Source organism: Papaver somniferum, chromosome 11 (genome assembly GCF_003573695.1).
Source record: "Papaver somniferum cultivar HN1 chromosome 11, ASM357369v1, whole genome shotgun sequence".
Classification (NCBI taxonomy): domain Eukaryota; kingdom Viridiplantae; phylum Streptophyta; class Magnoliopsida; order Ranunculales; family Papaveraceae; genus Papaver; species Papaver somniferum.
In genome coordinates this window covers 52601184-52616151 of record NC_039368.1, presented here as the reverse complement: position 1 = coordinate 52616151, position 14968 = coordinate 52601184, and the positions used below count along the sequence as shown (strand labels likewise).

General features: G+C 36.7%; 2 protein-coding genes across 2 annotated transcripts; one reads left to right on the top strand and one right to left on the bottom strand.

Annotated features, from left to right (window-relative positions):
* The first annotated feature begins 6346 nt into the window (after positions 1–6346).
* On the top strand, positions 6347–9587 carry LOC113322974 (bZIP transcription factor 17-like). Its single transcript, XM_026571185.1, has 2 exons — positions 6347–8219; positions 9096–9587. Exons 1-2 carry the CDS (start codon positions 6458–6460, stop codon positions 9524–9526), a joined length of 2193 nt encoding a protein of 730 aa, XP_026426970.1. The 5' UTR covers positions 6347–6457; the 3' UTR covers positions 9527–9587.
* A 60-nt stretch (positions 9588–9647) lies between these two features.
* Positions 9648–11167, bottom strand: LOC113322975 (psbP domain-containing protein 6, chloroplastic-like). The gene is made up of 3 exons (XM_026571186.1): positions 10653–11167; positions 10090–10406; positions 9648–9978 (listed from the first exon to the last, which is right to left on the bottom strand). Exons 1-3 carry the CDS (start codon positions 11092–11094, stop codon positions 9808–9810), a joined length of 930 nt encoding a protein of 309 aa, XP_026426971.1. The 5' UTR covers positions 11095–11167; the 3' UTR covers positions 9648–9807.
* Positions 11168–14968: the final 3801 nt, after the last annotated feature.

Below are 14968 nucleotides of genomic sequence, written 5' to 3'. Positions count from 1 at the left end.
TCATCTCTAGAAACAAAAGTAAAATTGCAGGAATTGAAAAAAGAACTTAAATGTTTAATCTCTCTAATTAAGTTTTTGTTTTCCCAATGAGCTACCCATGGGTCTTATGTAATAGATTTTATTACTACTTGAGCATCAGACTCAACTTGTATATCATCCAGGTTCATCTCTTTATCCCATAAAAGTGCATCTCGTACAGCTAAACACTCTCCTTGCTCTGGATTCAGGACTCCATGTTTGAAACTCCCTCTGATCCCATCGCAGTTTCCTACATGATCACGTAAAACAACACCAGTGCCATTTTGATTAGTATCATAATCGAAAGAAGTGTCAACATTAAATTTAGCAATGCCTTGTGCAGGTGGTAACCAATTAGACTTGGCATTATAAGTATTGTACGGACCACAAATTAAATTTCCATGCAAATGAGCACTTAAATGATAGTGTATCCTATTGGCTGTAGAAATAGGGTTTAGATTAACTCCCTGGAATATCTTCTCACACCTGTCTTTCCATATGATCCAAGCACCAATCATACAAGTGAATAACAATCGTTCACTAATGTCAGTATTACTTCCATTAAACCATCTTAATACCCATTCAGAGACACTCCCACAGTTAGATTTAACTGCATATATGTCTATATTAATGTTTCTCCACACTGATCTGGCATGACTACAATCAAAGATTAGGTTCTCTATTGTCTCTTCTTCTCTACCACAAACTCCACATTGTGTTTCCATGCCATGATTATGTGTTGCAAGTGTATATCTTGTTGGATGACACTCATGTATGCACTTCCATGAAAAAAGCTTGATCCTATGCGCAGCACTACAACTCCACAATTCCTTCCACACTTGAGGCTGAACAACAGCTCCATTAACCAGAATATCATTGGAACTTCTAGTGAGATGGTTGTAAGCACTTTTAAATGAGAATTTTCCATCTTTTGCAGGAGTCCAGAGCATGATATCTTCTTTGGATGTGTCAATGAAGATTTCTTGAATTTGACTAGAAGTATTGGTATCAAATAAGATTTTTAAGAGAGTAATATTCCAGGAATTTGTATATGAGTTGATTAGCTCATCTATACTTTCATAGAATCTGTGCATATCATTCAAAGGGATGGGTGGATGATTCAATCTTGGAACCCACTTATCCTTCCATATTTTGGTTTTTCTTCCATTATTAACCTCCATAAAGTAATTATCTTGAATGATTTTAAGACCTTTAGTGATGCCATTCCACATGTAAGAGCAATTTGTAGCTTCAATTCTGTGATGAAGAATATTACCATATTTTACTCCCTAGAATTTGAACCCAGAGTTGATCTTCTTCAGTGCAAACCCTCCAGGCCAATTTTGTGAGTAATGCCATATTAAGTTTTTCCATGTCTCTGAAAGCAAGACCTCCATGATCCTTTGACTTGCAAAGTTTATAATAAGAAACAGGATTAAAACCTCTATTAGAAGAGTGAGTTCCTTTGTATGGTTGTTAATTTTTTCATAAGTTGATCAGGTAACTTGAAAGAGCCCATTTGGTAAACAGGTCGTGAATTAAGAACATGCTTAATCATTGTAGATCTACCTGATTGAGAGAGTGAAGTAGAGGACCATATAGACAATATGTTATTGAAATTATCTTCAATAGACTTGAAAGCTTCTTGTTTAGAATGCCCAAGAATAAGTAGAGATCCTAAATACCTCTCTTTTGAGGTCATATTCTTGACTCCCAATATTTGAGTGAGTGTTGCTGCTACTTCTGTCTTAGTTTTTTTACTGAAATGCACTGCATATTTTTCAATATTGATCACCTGTCCTGATTGGCTGCTGAAATTGTTAAGAAGTTGAAGTAGATTGTGAACTTAGTCCAAGTTTGCTTGAGTGAATATCAAGCAGTCATCTGCAAATAACAGATGATTAATGGATGAAGAATTTGCAACCACTTTAATGCCTTTGATGTTGTTGCTTTGTTGAGCAGCTATGAGTTGTCTTGAGAGAAATTCCACAGCTAAAATGAACAAATAAGGTGAGAGTGGATCACTTTGCCTTATGCCTCTTGAAAGATGAAACTCTTCACAAGGAGAGCCATTGAGAATAGCAGACAGTGTAGTTGTGCTGATGTATTGATAAATGAGTTCACATAATTCCTCACTGAAGCCAAAATATCTTAAGACTTTAATGATAAAATCCCATTCCAATCTATCAAAAGCTTTGGGCATATCCTAGCCGTCCAATTTGACCTCTTTTTTTCTTCATAGAGTGAATAATTTCTTGGGAAATCGCTGTATTGTCACTGATAAGTCTGCCTGAAACATAAGCACCTTGATATGGTGAAATAATCTTCTCCGTTAGAGGCTTCATTCTGTTCACAAGAATTTTAGATATGACCTTGTAAGAAGTATTGCACAATCCTATGGGCCTGTAATCTGCAGCACAAAGAGGTTTCTTTTTCTTTGGTATAAGAGAAATATATATCTTGTTGATTTGTTTAAAAATGTGTCTTGTTTGAAAGAATCTGGTAACCATAAGACATACACCCTCCCCTACAACATTCCATTGGCTTTTGTAGAAACCAGCTTGAAAACCTTCAGGTCTGGAGCACTCCAATTCTCCATGCTTTTGAGAGTGTTGTATATTTCTTCATTTCCTGGTATTCTTGTAAGATAGAGATTGTCTTCATGAGAAATAATATTTGGCAGTACTGAATAAAGACTTTCTTCAAGATGATGAGAGGAAAAAGTACTGATGTCTTGAAAGTGCTTTGTCAAGTGTGATCCAATGTCTTCTCTAGAATGCAGCCAATTACCAGTGTGGTCTTGAATGGAATCAATGTTGTTTTTAGATCTTTTCCTGTTAATTTTGGTGTGGAAGTACTTTGAATTGTTGTCAATGTCTTTGATGAAGTTTTCTCTAGCTTTTTGCTGCAAGAACTCATTTTGAATCTTGTGCCACTTATTTAAATCAGTGTTAATTCTCAGAATATGCTCATTGACTTCATTACTAGGTGGCTGGTTTTGAGCAAAGCTGACTTCCTGCTGAAGATTATCAATATTTTGGTTGATGTTCCCAAAATATTGTTTATTCCATATGGACAATTCTTTCCTTGCTGATTGTAATATAGTAACAAGCTGAAAACCTGGAGAATCACTAACACTGATATTCCAAGCATTAACTATAGTAGTAGAGCAAGAGTCATCATTGAGCCAGGTTAGAAAAAATTTAAAGGGCCTCCAACATGGTTCACACTCAGTAACAGTGACAAGTAGAATAGGTGTATGGTCACTTCCTACTTGATTGAGATGTAAAAGCTTGGATTTAGAGAAATGCCTACTCCACTCACTATTGCCTAAAGCAAGATCAATTCTGGATCTTCTAGAACCAGTACCAAGATTATTGCTGGTCCAGGTGTAATTTTTTCCTACATATCCTATGTCTTCAAGGACACTATCAGCAACAATTTTATTAACCCAACCATCTAGAGAGGAATAGGTTTTGTTACTATCATCCAAAAGATGGAAATTTAAATCCCCTAGAAGAATCCAAGGATAGTTACTAGTTTCACTAGTTTGTTTAATATAGTTCCATTGTTCTTTTTTCTTAGCATAAGGAGAGAAACCATACATACAAGTGAGTAAGAATTCTGGTTTACTAGGATCACTTTGAACCACAACATTAAACATATTTTGTTCATCACTTAAAATCTCACAGGTAAAACCAGTTTTCCATAAAAGAACTAGTCCTCCAGATAGACCAAAAGGTTCTATGAAGGCACTATTAGGATAGTGGTATTGATTAAGTAAGGGCTTACTTTTAACTTGAGAGATTTTTTTTTCATAAAGGAAGACAATATCAGGGTTATGCACTCGCACTAAATCACTAAGATGATTTCTAGTGGCTGGGTTTGTAAATCCTTGAACGTTCCAGGAGAGAATCTTCATTGGAATAAGATAAGTATTTAAAGTGTAAGAGTGCACTGAAACTGATAGAGATTGGGTTGTAATAATGATGCTGAGAATTAAAACAGTTGTGTGCAATGATTTAAAAAAAATTCTAACCCTAGAAAAACTTAAAAGTACAATTAAATGGAAAAATTTAGAAAGATGTATAATTAAAGCAGTAGAGTTGAGAAATTTTTGTACCTGGTTCCCCTTATTTGCATGTACTTTTGGAATATCTCCAGTTGAAATTATATGAGTATTCGTAGAGGCTTGGATTGGATACAGAATGGTGCTATGGGAAGATGAATCAGCACACGAAGAAACATTGTTGCAGCTTCACCCACTCTGTGTCTCTTGCCAAGTCTGCTATCCTCTTCCATAATAACTCCTTCATTTTTAAGCACAACTTCTAAGTTTATGGATTCACCATCTTTGGGAGGGACAAATTGGGTTGATTTGACAAACTTTTTCTGGGACATCTTTACCGCTGGAGCTTTTATAGTTGAAGTTACAGAGCTGGTGGGGATGATGCTTATATTCTTACGAATGTTGTTAATATTACCAACAAAGTAAGGTTTTTCATGTGCTTTCTTCAAGAAATTTGTCGCATCTCCACACACAGTTTTCGAATGATTAACAATATAACAACTAGTACAGATACTTTTTGGCTGACGTTCAAAGAAGTATTGTTGCCACTTAGTTACACCATCATTGGTGGAACATTTGACTCCTCTGCTCATGGGCATGGACAGATCAACATTAACACACACTTTCACAGGAACACTTCCAATGAGGATTGCATCCTTGGGTTCGATTGCAATGACTTCCCCCATCACTTGTCCTATTTTTGTCACAGAGGTGACGTTCATATGCTCTGGCAATAGATATTTAAGTTGGATCCAAAAAAGCTGAAAACCCCAATGCTTCTCTGTATACACCATTGTTGGGATGTAATCATGAACAACCGGGAGATGCTTATTAATGCTCCATGGTCGTTCGTCAATTATCTTGTTCAGTAATTCCCATTGATTAAATTTGAAGATAAAAGTATTTGGTTCCACTTCAATGATTCTTAAGTTTTTCAAAGTTAGTAAGGGCCATGTGAAAGTGATACCTTTCTCAACCATGTCATAACTCATTTTACCTTCTATAATGACCTTTCCGATAGCGATGGCTTCCCATTTATCTTCATTTTCATCTTCCTTGTTGTTGCTCTTAATAACTTTTATTTCATTAATATCACCCAAATCCAATGTAGCCATCTTAAACTTGTTGACCAAATCCACAATATTACTGGAACTGGTTTCCTCCATTATTATAAATGATTGTGAGTTAGGATCAGGTTTTATGAGGGAAAGGGTTACAGTGTGTTTAAGTTGGGTAAAATTGGGTTCACAAGAGATGCAGGAAAAATGATGAGTTTTTCTAGGTTTATGAAGATGAAAGTCTGCAAAAAATAAGTTATTAGTTGACTGTGGATAATCTTCAATCCTACTAAAAAGGTAACAATATTGACGAAAATCTTCCTTGTATTGAAATGTTGTATAGTTGTCTATAGTAAACCAACTAGCCAATATAAGGTAACTAACTAACCGCATGCAGCTGAGTTTACAGTTTTTGAAATTTGAATTCCTTGATTGGCGGGATGAAAAAACACTGAGTTGCTTAGAGCTGATACCGATTTGAAACATCTTTCCTTGAGCACCATTAGCAAAAGCTTTGAATCCAATCCATTCTGAACCTGTAAGCAAAAGCTTGTAGATATACTCAACAAAATCTATGATTACAACAACAAAAGTGGCAAAAGCTATTAGGGAAAACTCCATAAACAAAAGCAATAAGAGGAAAAAGATAGTCAAAAAGCTATTAATCAATATAATAGAAAAAGAAAACTGTAAAGACCAAAAGAATAATAAAAAAAAAAAAACTAAGAATAGAAAAACAGGGTTTATGATTTCCTAAGAAAGGTACTCATAAAAGTAAGCAAGAATTAGATCAGAGGTTGATTAAGCATCTATGAAAAACGAAAATCGGAAAACTGAGTCGACTCAAAACTGCATATGAGATAGATGATTGTATGATTTTGTGTGTTTATCGAGTATCCTCATGAGAAACATGCTGTTAGATAACAAAGTGTAATAGTACTCCATCCACAGGCTCATCCACAGGCTCATCCACACACCTCGACCTCATACGCTAAATCAAAGGTTGATCTCCCCATCTGTATCTTAAGAAAGCTACGAAAGCCACTAGAGCGTATTTCTGGCCTCGCGTAACGTAGAAGTCAAATTAAAATGACGATATCTTAGTGTAATTAAAGATAAAATAAAATAAAGGAAAAAAAAGGAAGTTTCGAGAGTGGACACGTTAACCGGGTAATAATAGTCTTTTTATGGGAAAAGTCTTCCTCTGCCTTCGAAGGGTTTTCTTTTTCTTTCCTTCCCCTTAAACCCAACCCTGGTTCGATTGATTTCATTGACCAAATTCTCCGTCCAGGAGAAAAACCAAACCCTGAAAATGGCGAATATGGAAACCTTAGAGCTGATGCAGTTTGGCTCCTCATCTTCCCATGAAGAAGATAATAACCTCCTTAATGATTTATCCACTGAGTTTGATCCCTTTCAATTCCCACCTATTGATGCTGCTTATTTGAACGATGATGATCTTACTGTACCTGAAGGTTTATTGAACGAGTTAGGTTTTGATGAAGACGACGGTACTTTTGATTTCAATTTTGATGATATTAATTTTCCATCCGAAAATGGAGAATTAGGGTTTTTTGGTTCCGATGGATCTGATGTTTTGTCTTCCACGGTTACGGGTTCTGGAAATGGTCCGAATTCGGATGATAATAATAATAATTGTGGAGTTATGAATTCTCTGTCTCCTGAATCAGGAAGCTGTGATCGGAATTATAATGGAGGAGTGGTATCTTCTTCTCAGGATTCTGGTGGTTGTGGATCAGGTGTTTCTGGGTTTTTGAATTCTCCTTCGCCTGCTGATTCTGGAGGTAATTCTGTTTCTTCATCTGTTCTTCCTGTGGTATCAAATCCAGTTGTTGTGGTTGATGTTGATCAGAAAATTAAGTTAGAAGAAGCAAAAGAGGGTTCCTCAAAGAGGAAAAATATAACAGAAGATGAAAACCCTACCCCTAGAAATAATAAGGTTAGGAAATCGAATATTGCATCTGAAAGTATGAAATCTCAATATGTTGATGTTGGAGATGATGACGATAAAAAGAAAGCTAGGTTGATGAGGAACAGAGAAAGTGCTCAACTTTCTAGACAGAGGAAGAAACATTATATTGAAGAACTTGAAGATAAGGTAAGAGCAATGCATTCTACAATTGCTGATTTGAATGGTAGAGTTTCTTACTTCATGGCTGAGAATGCGACTTTACGTCAACAATTAAGTGGAGGGGTTTGTGCACCTCCTCCTGGAATGTATCCACCTCCTCACATGGCTCATATGCCGTATCCATGGATGCCATGTCCTCCTTATCCAATGAGAACACAAGGATCTCAAGTTCCTTTAGTTCCAATCCCTAGATTGAAACAGCAACAACCTGTGTCAGCAACCAAAGCTAAAAAATCTGAGTGTAAGAAGAAAAATGAGAGTAAAACGAAGAAGGTTGCAAGCGTTAGTTTCTTGGGTTTATTGTTTTTCATGTTTCTTTTTGGAGTGTTAGTTCCTTCTGTCAGGGAAAACAAAGAGATGGGTAATAGTGGATTAGGTTTCAATAATGGTGGTTCAGCTAATTGGCCCAGAGGAAGGGTCTTGACTGTTAATGGAAATGGGTCAGAGCATGATGTAGGAGTAGGCCTGTGTGGTGGAAAATCAGGATTCCGAGAAGGCGATATGAGAACTATGAACTGTAAGGGAGTTAAGCAAACTGAAAGAGGAAAAGAGAATGATAGCGGCGAGCCTCTTGTTGCTTCATTATATGTACCAAGAAATGATAAGCTTGTGAAGATTGATGGGAACCTTATAATTCACTCTGTTTTGGCTAGTGAAAGAGCAAAGGCATCTAAAGGAAATACTGAAAAGAGCAGTAGCTATCCAGCCAGTAAAGGTGGAGAGACTGGTTTGGCAATTCCTGGTGATTTGGTTCCTGCACTGGTGGGTGGAAAAAATGTTGAGAGACACAGATCCGTGTACAGGAGTGTAGCTGAACGTCAGAGGGCCCTGAGTTCAAGATCCACCGGCAGTTACAAGGATAGTTCAGGGAAAACTGCAGCTGACACGCAACTGCAGAAATGGTTCCGTGAAGGCCTTGCAGGTAATTATCATAGTTTTTCATATATTTTCCTTGCCTTCCAAATTGTTTCATTCCATATTCTGTATAAGCCAAGAGTAGTAGAAACCTTTATAGTTGAGTGGAACTGTTGGTGGACGAAGGCCTATGGTTAGACAGAAAGTTATTACATTTTGTGTTAACCATAGATGACTTGACACAAGAAAACAATTGATTCAGTACATTTATCATGTACCACTAGGTGCTATATTACTGATATAGACCGCGTCTCTGACTTTGAGGATGGAATTTAAAGGGATTGTGTTGGAAAGAATAACGATTCATGGAATTATAGTTTTATATGTTGGCCATCCTTTGCTTGTTTCATTATTACGTCTTCTTAACCGTGAAGCATAATTGAAATCATGTAAACTTATCAGTGTGAAGCTTTGTTTCCATAATATGTTCCTCGGTATCTCATGTATTTCTTAGGTTACTGGTACTTTAAGATTAGGTATAACAACAACCAACATAATTGTTCATCTTGGTGTCCACATGAACAGATGAGCAGGCAGTTAGAATCTTCTGAGTTCTGACTGCCTGTTCTGTTTGTTGAAGCTGCAATTGTGATGCTTTCTCAAACTGAGGAATGAAGAAACAGACCATCTGTTAGGGGTGATTCTTTGGGAAGATAGGAATCAACAGTACGGGTTGTTGAATTATCTGAATATCCATTTATGGGAGGATAGGGATGCGCTTTACTAAAAAATCGTTCTTTATCAATATGGTGATTTCATTAAGTATGCTGTGTACAACTTAGAGAAGAATTGTTGTCTTCTCGGTTCAATTGGTTTATTGCTTAGGACTTGCTCTTGCGCAAATATTTATTTGAATGTAAACCTGACTTTTTTTTATATGTAGGACCAGTTTTAAGCTCTGGCATGTGCACGGAAGTGTTTCAGTTCGACGTCTCGAAACCAGGAAGTATTATTCCAGCTGCATCAATTGTCAATGTTACTTCTGTGGAAAACGGAACAGATACTTCTCATCTTAGTGGGACTAGGAACCGAAGGATTCTGAATCGTCTCCCTGCTTCTGTTGCGAACGGAACTGAAAAACAAGAGGAAGGACCATCACAGGATGACAACTTCCAAGGTAATAATAGATCAATGATTGTTTCTGTTCTGGTTGATCCTAGAGAGGGTGGTGATAGTGAGGGTGTAGATGGGATGATGAGACCAAAGTCACTTTCAAGGATTTTTGTTGTTGTGCTCCTGGATAGTGTCAAGTATGTTACATATTCATGTGTTCTTCCTCTGAAAGGTTCTGGACCACATCTTGTAACCTCTTAAAGCAAAGACATAATTATTAGACATTAACTTCAAAGATAATATATAATCTGTTTTTCTTTTTGCCTGGGTTTTTATTTCTTCCATGCTTCTAATTTTTTGGTAAGATGATGTTTTTCACGAATTTTTAGGGAATATGAGGTTTCATGAAATAATCTTTACAACAGCTGAACCCTGAAAATTCAAAATTGCAGCTTAGCTCTGAAAAGTTCGAGGACACATCTTATGAGCAAACAATGAATCTGATTTCCTTAATCCACTGATACGAGTGAGGAATTAGGAAATTACACTTCGAATGAATCAAGTATAGCTTTAAGAGTCTTCTGAGATGCCTGCCACTGCTTATCACTTGCACTCACCACAAACAAGATTACCGTATTTCCTTTGGCAGTCGCCTTGGCAAGATTATGTGTACCAGTCAGTGCAAATGGAGTCTCCAGCTCATATTTGTAATACTGCATGCAAACAAAACACAATGTTGCCTTCGTTCAGATTAAAAAAACACACAAGGTTCTGGTTGGATTAGAGCGGTGCAGGCAGTTGCATATGGTTGCAGAAGTATTTACCGTTTGATCACCCTGTTTTTCGACAGTGGTTTCCACGATTTCATCCGAGTCTAATGTGTTTCCAGTGACAAAAGGACCTAATGAAGCAATAAGTTTTTCTGGGGTGCCAATTTCTTCGATAGTTGCAGTAAGTTTGTTTGTTAATCGTACCAATGGAGATGCCACAACCTGAATTTTACCTTGCTTTTCATTTTCGAACTTCACTTCCACCCATGGCTCTGCGCATTTTGGTTGACAGTAATTTCCAGACAATATGTTTGCAACTCGAGTCTGTTTCCAACTTGGCGGAATAATGAAGTTATATGGTTGAACGTTTCCTGCAAAAATGTGAAACCTTGATGGAATAGAGCTGAAGAGAGTTGCATCCTAATATTAGGCTTTCTAAAGATTTTAGGAAAAAAGGGAGAAAGGTTTTTCTTATCTTAAATTATGTATTGCATATAGTTTTACAGCTATTTTGATACATATAGTTTTACCTATGTAGTAAATGAATGTGTTAAGGCAGAGTCCTGGAGTATAAAAACTTTCATAAGGCAGAGACAAAATTAAAGGGGCGTGTATACCTGCACGAAGAGCAGGAGTGTCCTTGGATGAAGCTTTGAAAACTACGAAGGAAGGGTCTGATGGAAATGGAGGAAGAAAAGATCCCACTTCAATTTCCCGGGCATCTGCAATTGGTTTTTGATTCAGCCATAGATTAAAATTTATCGAAATCAAACCAATTGCAGCCATGAATTCTCTTCGTCTTCTTTCCATACCCGTATCTTGATTAGCATTACCATTTCTAGTGCTAACGGAGAGTAATTTGGTGGAAGAAGAGTTAGTAACTGAACCATTAGAGATAAATGGAAGTTGGGGTTCTAGTGATGATGATAACGGTGAGGAAATAGGCAGGAGTTTAAGTGATGGGGTATGATTATGAGATCTTGAGGAGGAAGGAGAATTTGAAGCAGTTGATGACGTGATTATGTAAGAGACCGGAGTTGCTGCAGCAGCAGTCACCATTTTGGGAGGAGAGAGAGAAAATGGGATTGGATTTGGTTCACTTCATTTCACTTCGCGCTTATCTGTTTAGTCGTGTATATGTGCGACGGATATCAAGACATATAATTTGGATAGAAACTAATCGGATATATTTTACACGTGGCATAGGTCCCGCCTAAGGTCTGCCAACAGAACCTATAACAGCTTTGCACACTCATAAATAGAGCTGCACATCGGACCGAACCCACTCGCACCCGATGGGTTTTTAAATCGAACACGTCAATAGTGGGTTGGTATATGACCAAATTCGCCCGTTATAACGGATAGTATTGATTTATAACTTGTTTTTATTGGAAGGATTGTTGTTAGTATTGAACTTTGAAGGCTTAAGGTTGTGGTTCGGTTTGTTCAAGTAATTTGAACTTAAAGAAGTGAGTTTAAACTTTAAATCATGTGTATGAGTGTATGAATGATCATTAAATATGTAGAGCACTTACCAATATAAATATATTACAGGTGAAAAGCTGGCAGGTAATGCTGAAATATAGACATTACAGGTGAACCGGATTAACGTGAGTTTAATCCAAAACCGACTAACCCGTAGTAGGCGGGTTTAAACCCGAACCGAAAATTGATCGAGTGGTTTTAGTTTTAAATTCTAGAACCGAGGTACTAGCGGGTTGGTAGGCAGTTTTAGGTGCAACCCAAACCGACCGACCCATATGAATCTCTACTTATAAAGAAACAATACAATATGTTTAGAAAAGAAAAAAAAAAGGGTTTTATGGCTGGATTACATTTGTATTAGTTTACATATGTAAATTTTGTCTCGGCCAGTCTAGGTCGCGTCTCCATAAATTCTTGGCAAACTCAGTGAGTTTGTCCGCCAAATTTCGTCTCGCCGAGATTGATTACATTGGTCGTAATATTTCTTAGCTTAGCATACATAATCCGATTTTAAATTGGGTACATTATTTGTATGTCCCTACTTTTGACACCCGATAAATATATCCTTATACAACAATAAATATGTCCCTACTTTTAATAACCTTATCCATTTAAAATTAGATTATCTTAATACCCTAATCCATATAATATTTTCTTTATTTCAAAATGGAACAAATTTCTTCCTCTACCATTTCACCACCACCACCACTATCATTCAACTACCATTCCACCACCACCGTTCAACAACCACCATCTACCAAGCATCATCACCACTAATATTCCACCACCACTCCTTCACCAGCACCATTACACCACCACCATTCCTCCACCACCACTAGTCCTTCGTTGCCACCACCACTAATCCGCCGCCGCCACCGTCGCCGCCGCCACCACCACTAGTTCAGATATTTTTGTATCAACAACAGCAGTTGATCAAAATAAAAGTAGAACCAACAGTAGAAGTTGATCCAAATTAGGGGATCAACAACGGTAGTTGATCCAAAAAAAAAGGATCAATAGTAGAAGTTGATCAAATTTAGGGGATAAATAATGGTAGTTGATCCCCTAAATTGGATCAAAAACGAAAGTTGATCCATATAAATAGAGTGAACTTGGCGGGAGTCGAACACACATCATCTGACATGGAGTCAGTCATGCTACCATTGCACCACAAGCTAAACATTGGAAGAAGTTTACATGATTTAAACTACAAGCATGATTATACTTATCCAAGGAAATGTTGTCAACAATAGGAGTTGAAAGGATCAACAACAATAGTTGATCCCATAAAAGTTTGGGTCAACAACAGGAGTTGATCCCATAGATGGATCAACAAAAGTAGTTGATCCCATAAAAAATTGGGTCCACAACAAGAGTTGATCCCATAAATAGGATCAACAACCGTAGTTGATCCATAAAAAACTGAAGTCTATCCATTTACTTCTCACTTCAAACACACATCTCTGGTGTTCATCACCAGCAACATTCATCATGGCAGCAACAACTGGTCTTGCGACTTCATCTCCACCAACAACTACAATCAAATCCATCTGAATCTTCAAACAACAAAACCACTTCAAATCCATAATCATATGAAACCCTAACTTCCACAAACGAAATTAATTCCTTCTGAATCTCGAAATGAACCAAAACTCATCCTTCAATTTCATAAACCTCTTCCTGTTAAAAACTAATCGATCTCAAACCACCATCAATTTCTTCCCAATCTGTAGTAGCAAAACTCTTCCTTGATTTCTTGTTCAAATACTTTGTAAACACCATCGTACTTCATCATCTTATTTTCCAATATCATCTATAACAGCACACTAAAAAACCATATCAAAACCTCTATCACCATCTTCAATCACTTGTTAAATCTAAATCGTATGTTTAGGTTGCGGTGGTGGATTTAATGAAAGTATATAAGGTGATGGTGGAACTGCTGATGTTGGAATGGTGGTGGAAACTATTGAAGATGGTGGCGGTGGCTGTCGTTGGGAGAGGATAGTGGTGGGAGGCGATACGATTTTTATTTTTTGTCATGAAAAGTGAAGAAGAACGAAGAGAAGAAGAACGGGATAGAAAGGCTAAATAAGGAATTAGGGATATTAGGTTTTTAGAAAAAAATTCAATTATGCCATCAGAGATATTTGTAAAGAGGCTTAGGGATATTTTTGAAGATTCATCAGAAGGAGGGACAATAATTCAATTTCCACTTTTAAATTCTCTCTGATATGTGAATATTCTCTTGCACCAACTCCATGTAATGGTAAATCATCATGCTTTAGTTCTTTATATGGATGATTCATCCATTCTAGATCATATCGAGTTCTCGATGACCATTGAGCTTAACCATGTTCATTCCAACTGGGCTAAATGTACGATATGTGATATAAATGATGGTGAACGTCGACTTTGAGATTCCAAATGCTCCTCCAATATCTTATCTCAAAGCCATTTGATTCGTTTTAAAGTACTTCCCATCATGCAAGTTACCTGGATGGGCGTGGGTTTGAACTAAAGTTAAATATTATGGGCAAATCTCTTATGTTTCATAATACCCTGCCGTTTAGGTATCACCGTATATGCATAATATGCAGTAAGATCTATCCCATACTTTTAAGTCTTCAAACGCATGGGATTGTGCAAATTTTTGTTGTTGTTTTGTGATACAGGAATTCCAAAAACAAGACATATATATCCAACATGGAATTTCTGGCATCTAAGTATATGACGCTTCCAAAATAATAGTTGATTTGACATAATGACTCGTGCACTGACCTTTCCAAGCAACATGGAATTTCTGCAACACCTGATGCATGAAATAAAGACTACATATAATTAGTGGAAAACCCCTTGCGCGCTTTTTGCAAATATTTAGTTAACATCTCACTAGGTTGATTTTCTTGAAAATATTGAACCAAAATAATGCATTACTATTTTGTACAATATTTTTAGATGCCAAAACTATACGAAATTGTATAACCAAGTCAACTTCATATTAGGTTCCATTTATGTTATAAATTTGTATGATGGAATATTTTGTGTTACCCGTGAAGAATAAAAAACTGAAGACTCAAGAATACATGAAGAGATTGTCCTTCCAACAAGGTTAGTAACTGAAGAATGATTTTCCTTCCTACAATTCCCTCTTTACTTATCCATCCATCTATCAAAGAAATGAAATCATAATCTCATACAACTGAAGTACGAAAGACTTGATTATGTAGTTTGATCAAAGTGTCGAAGGAATGAAATACATGAATTGTGATCATATATTTTGTATAGTTTTGAAAACTAGCTTGCGACACTTTTGGAAACTAGTGGATGATCAACATAAAATATATATACTTCTATTCCACACTGTTGATACTCAGAAAACAAAAGAAGCAACTTTCGAAAACTAACCAGATGAAAATAAAAACTCTAGTTTTGGAACATAGCTTAG

Bases quoted from the DNA above. Each gene is read 5' to 3' on its own strand.
- LOC113322974 (XM_026571185.1), top strand. From the start codon at position 6,458: ATGGCGAATATGGAAACCTTAGAGCTGATGCAGTTTGGCTCCTCATCT. The intron at 8,220-9,095 runs GTAATTATCATA...TTTTATATGTAG, and splicing joins GTTCCGTGAAGGCCTTGCAG to GACCAGTTTTAAGCTCTGGC.
- LOC113322975 (XM_026571186.1), bottom strand. From the start codon at position 11,094: ATGGTGACTGCTGCTGCAGCAACTCCGGTCTCTTACATAATCACGTCA. The intron at 10,407-10,652 runs GTATACACGCCC...ACATTTTTGCAG, and splicing joins CACTCCTGCTCTTCGTGCAG to GAAACGTTCAACCATATAAC. The intron at 9,979-10,089 runs GTAAATACTTCT...GTTTGCATGCAG, and splicing joins AAAAACAGGGTGATCAAACG to TATTACAAATATGAGCTGGA.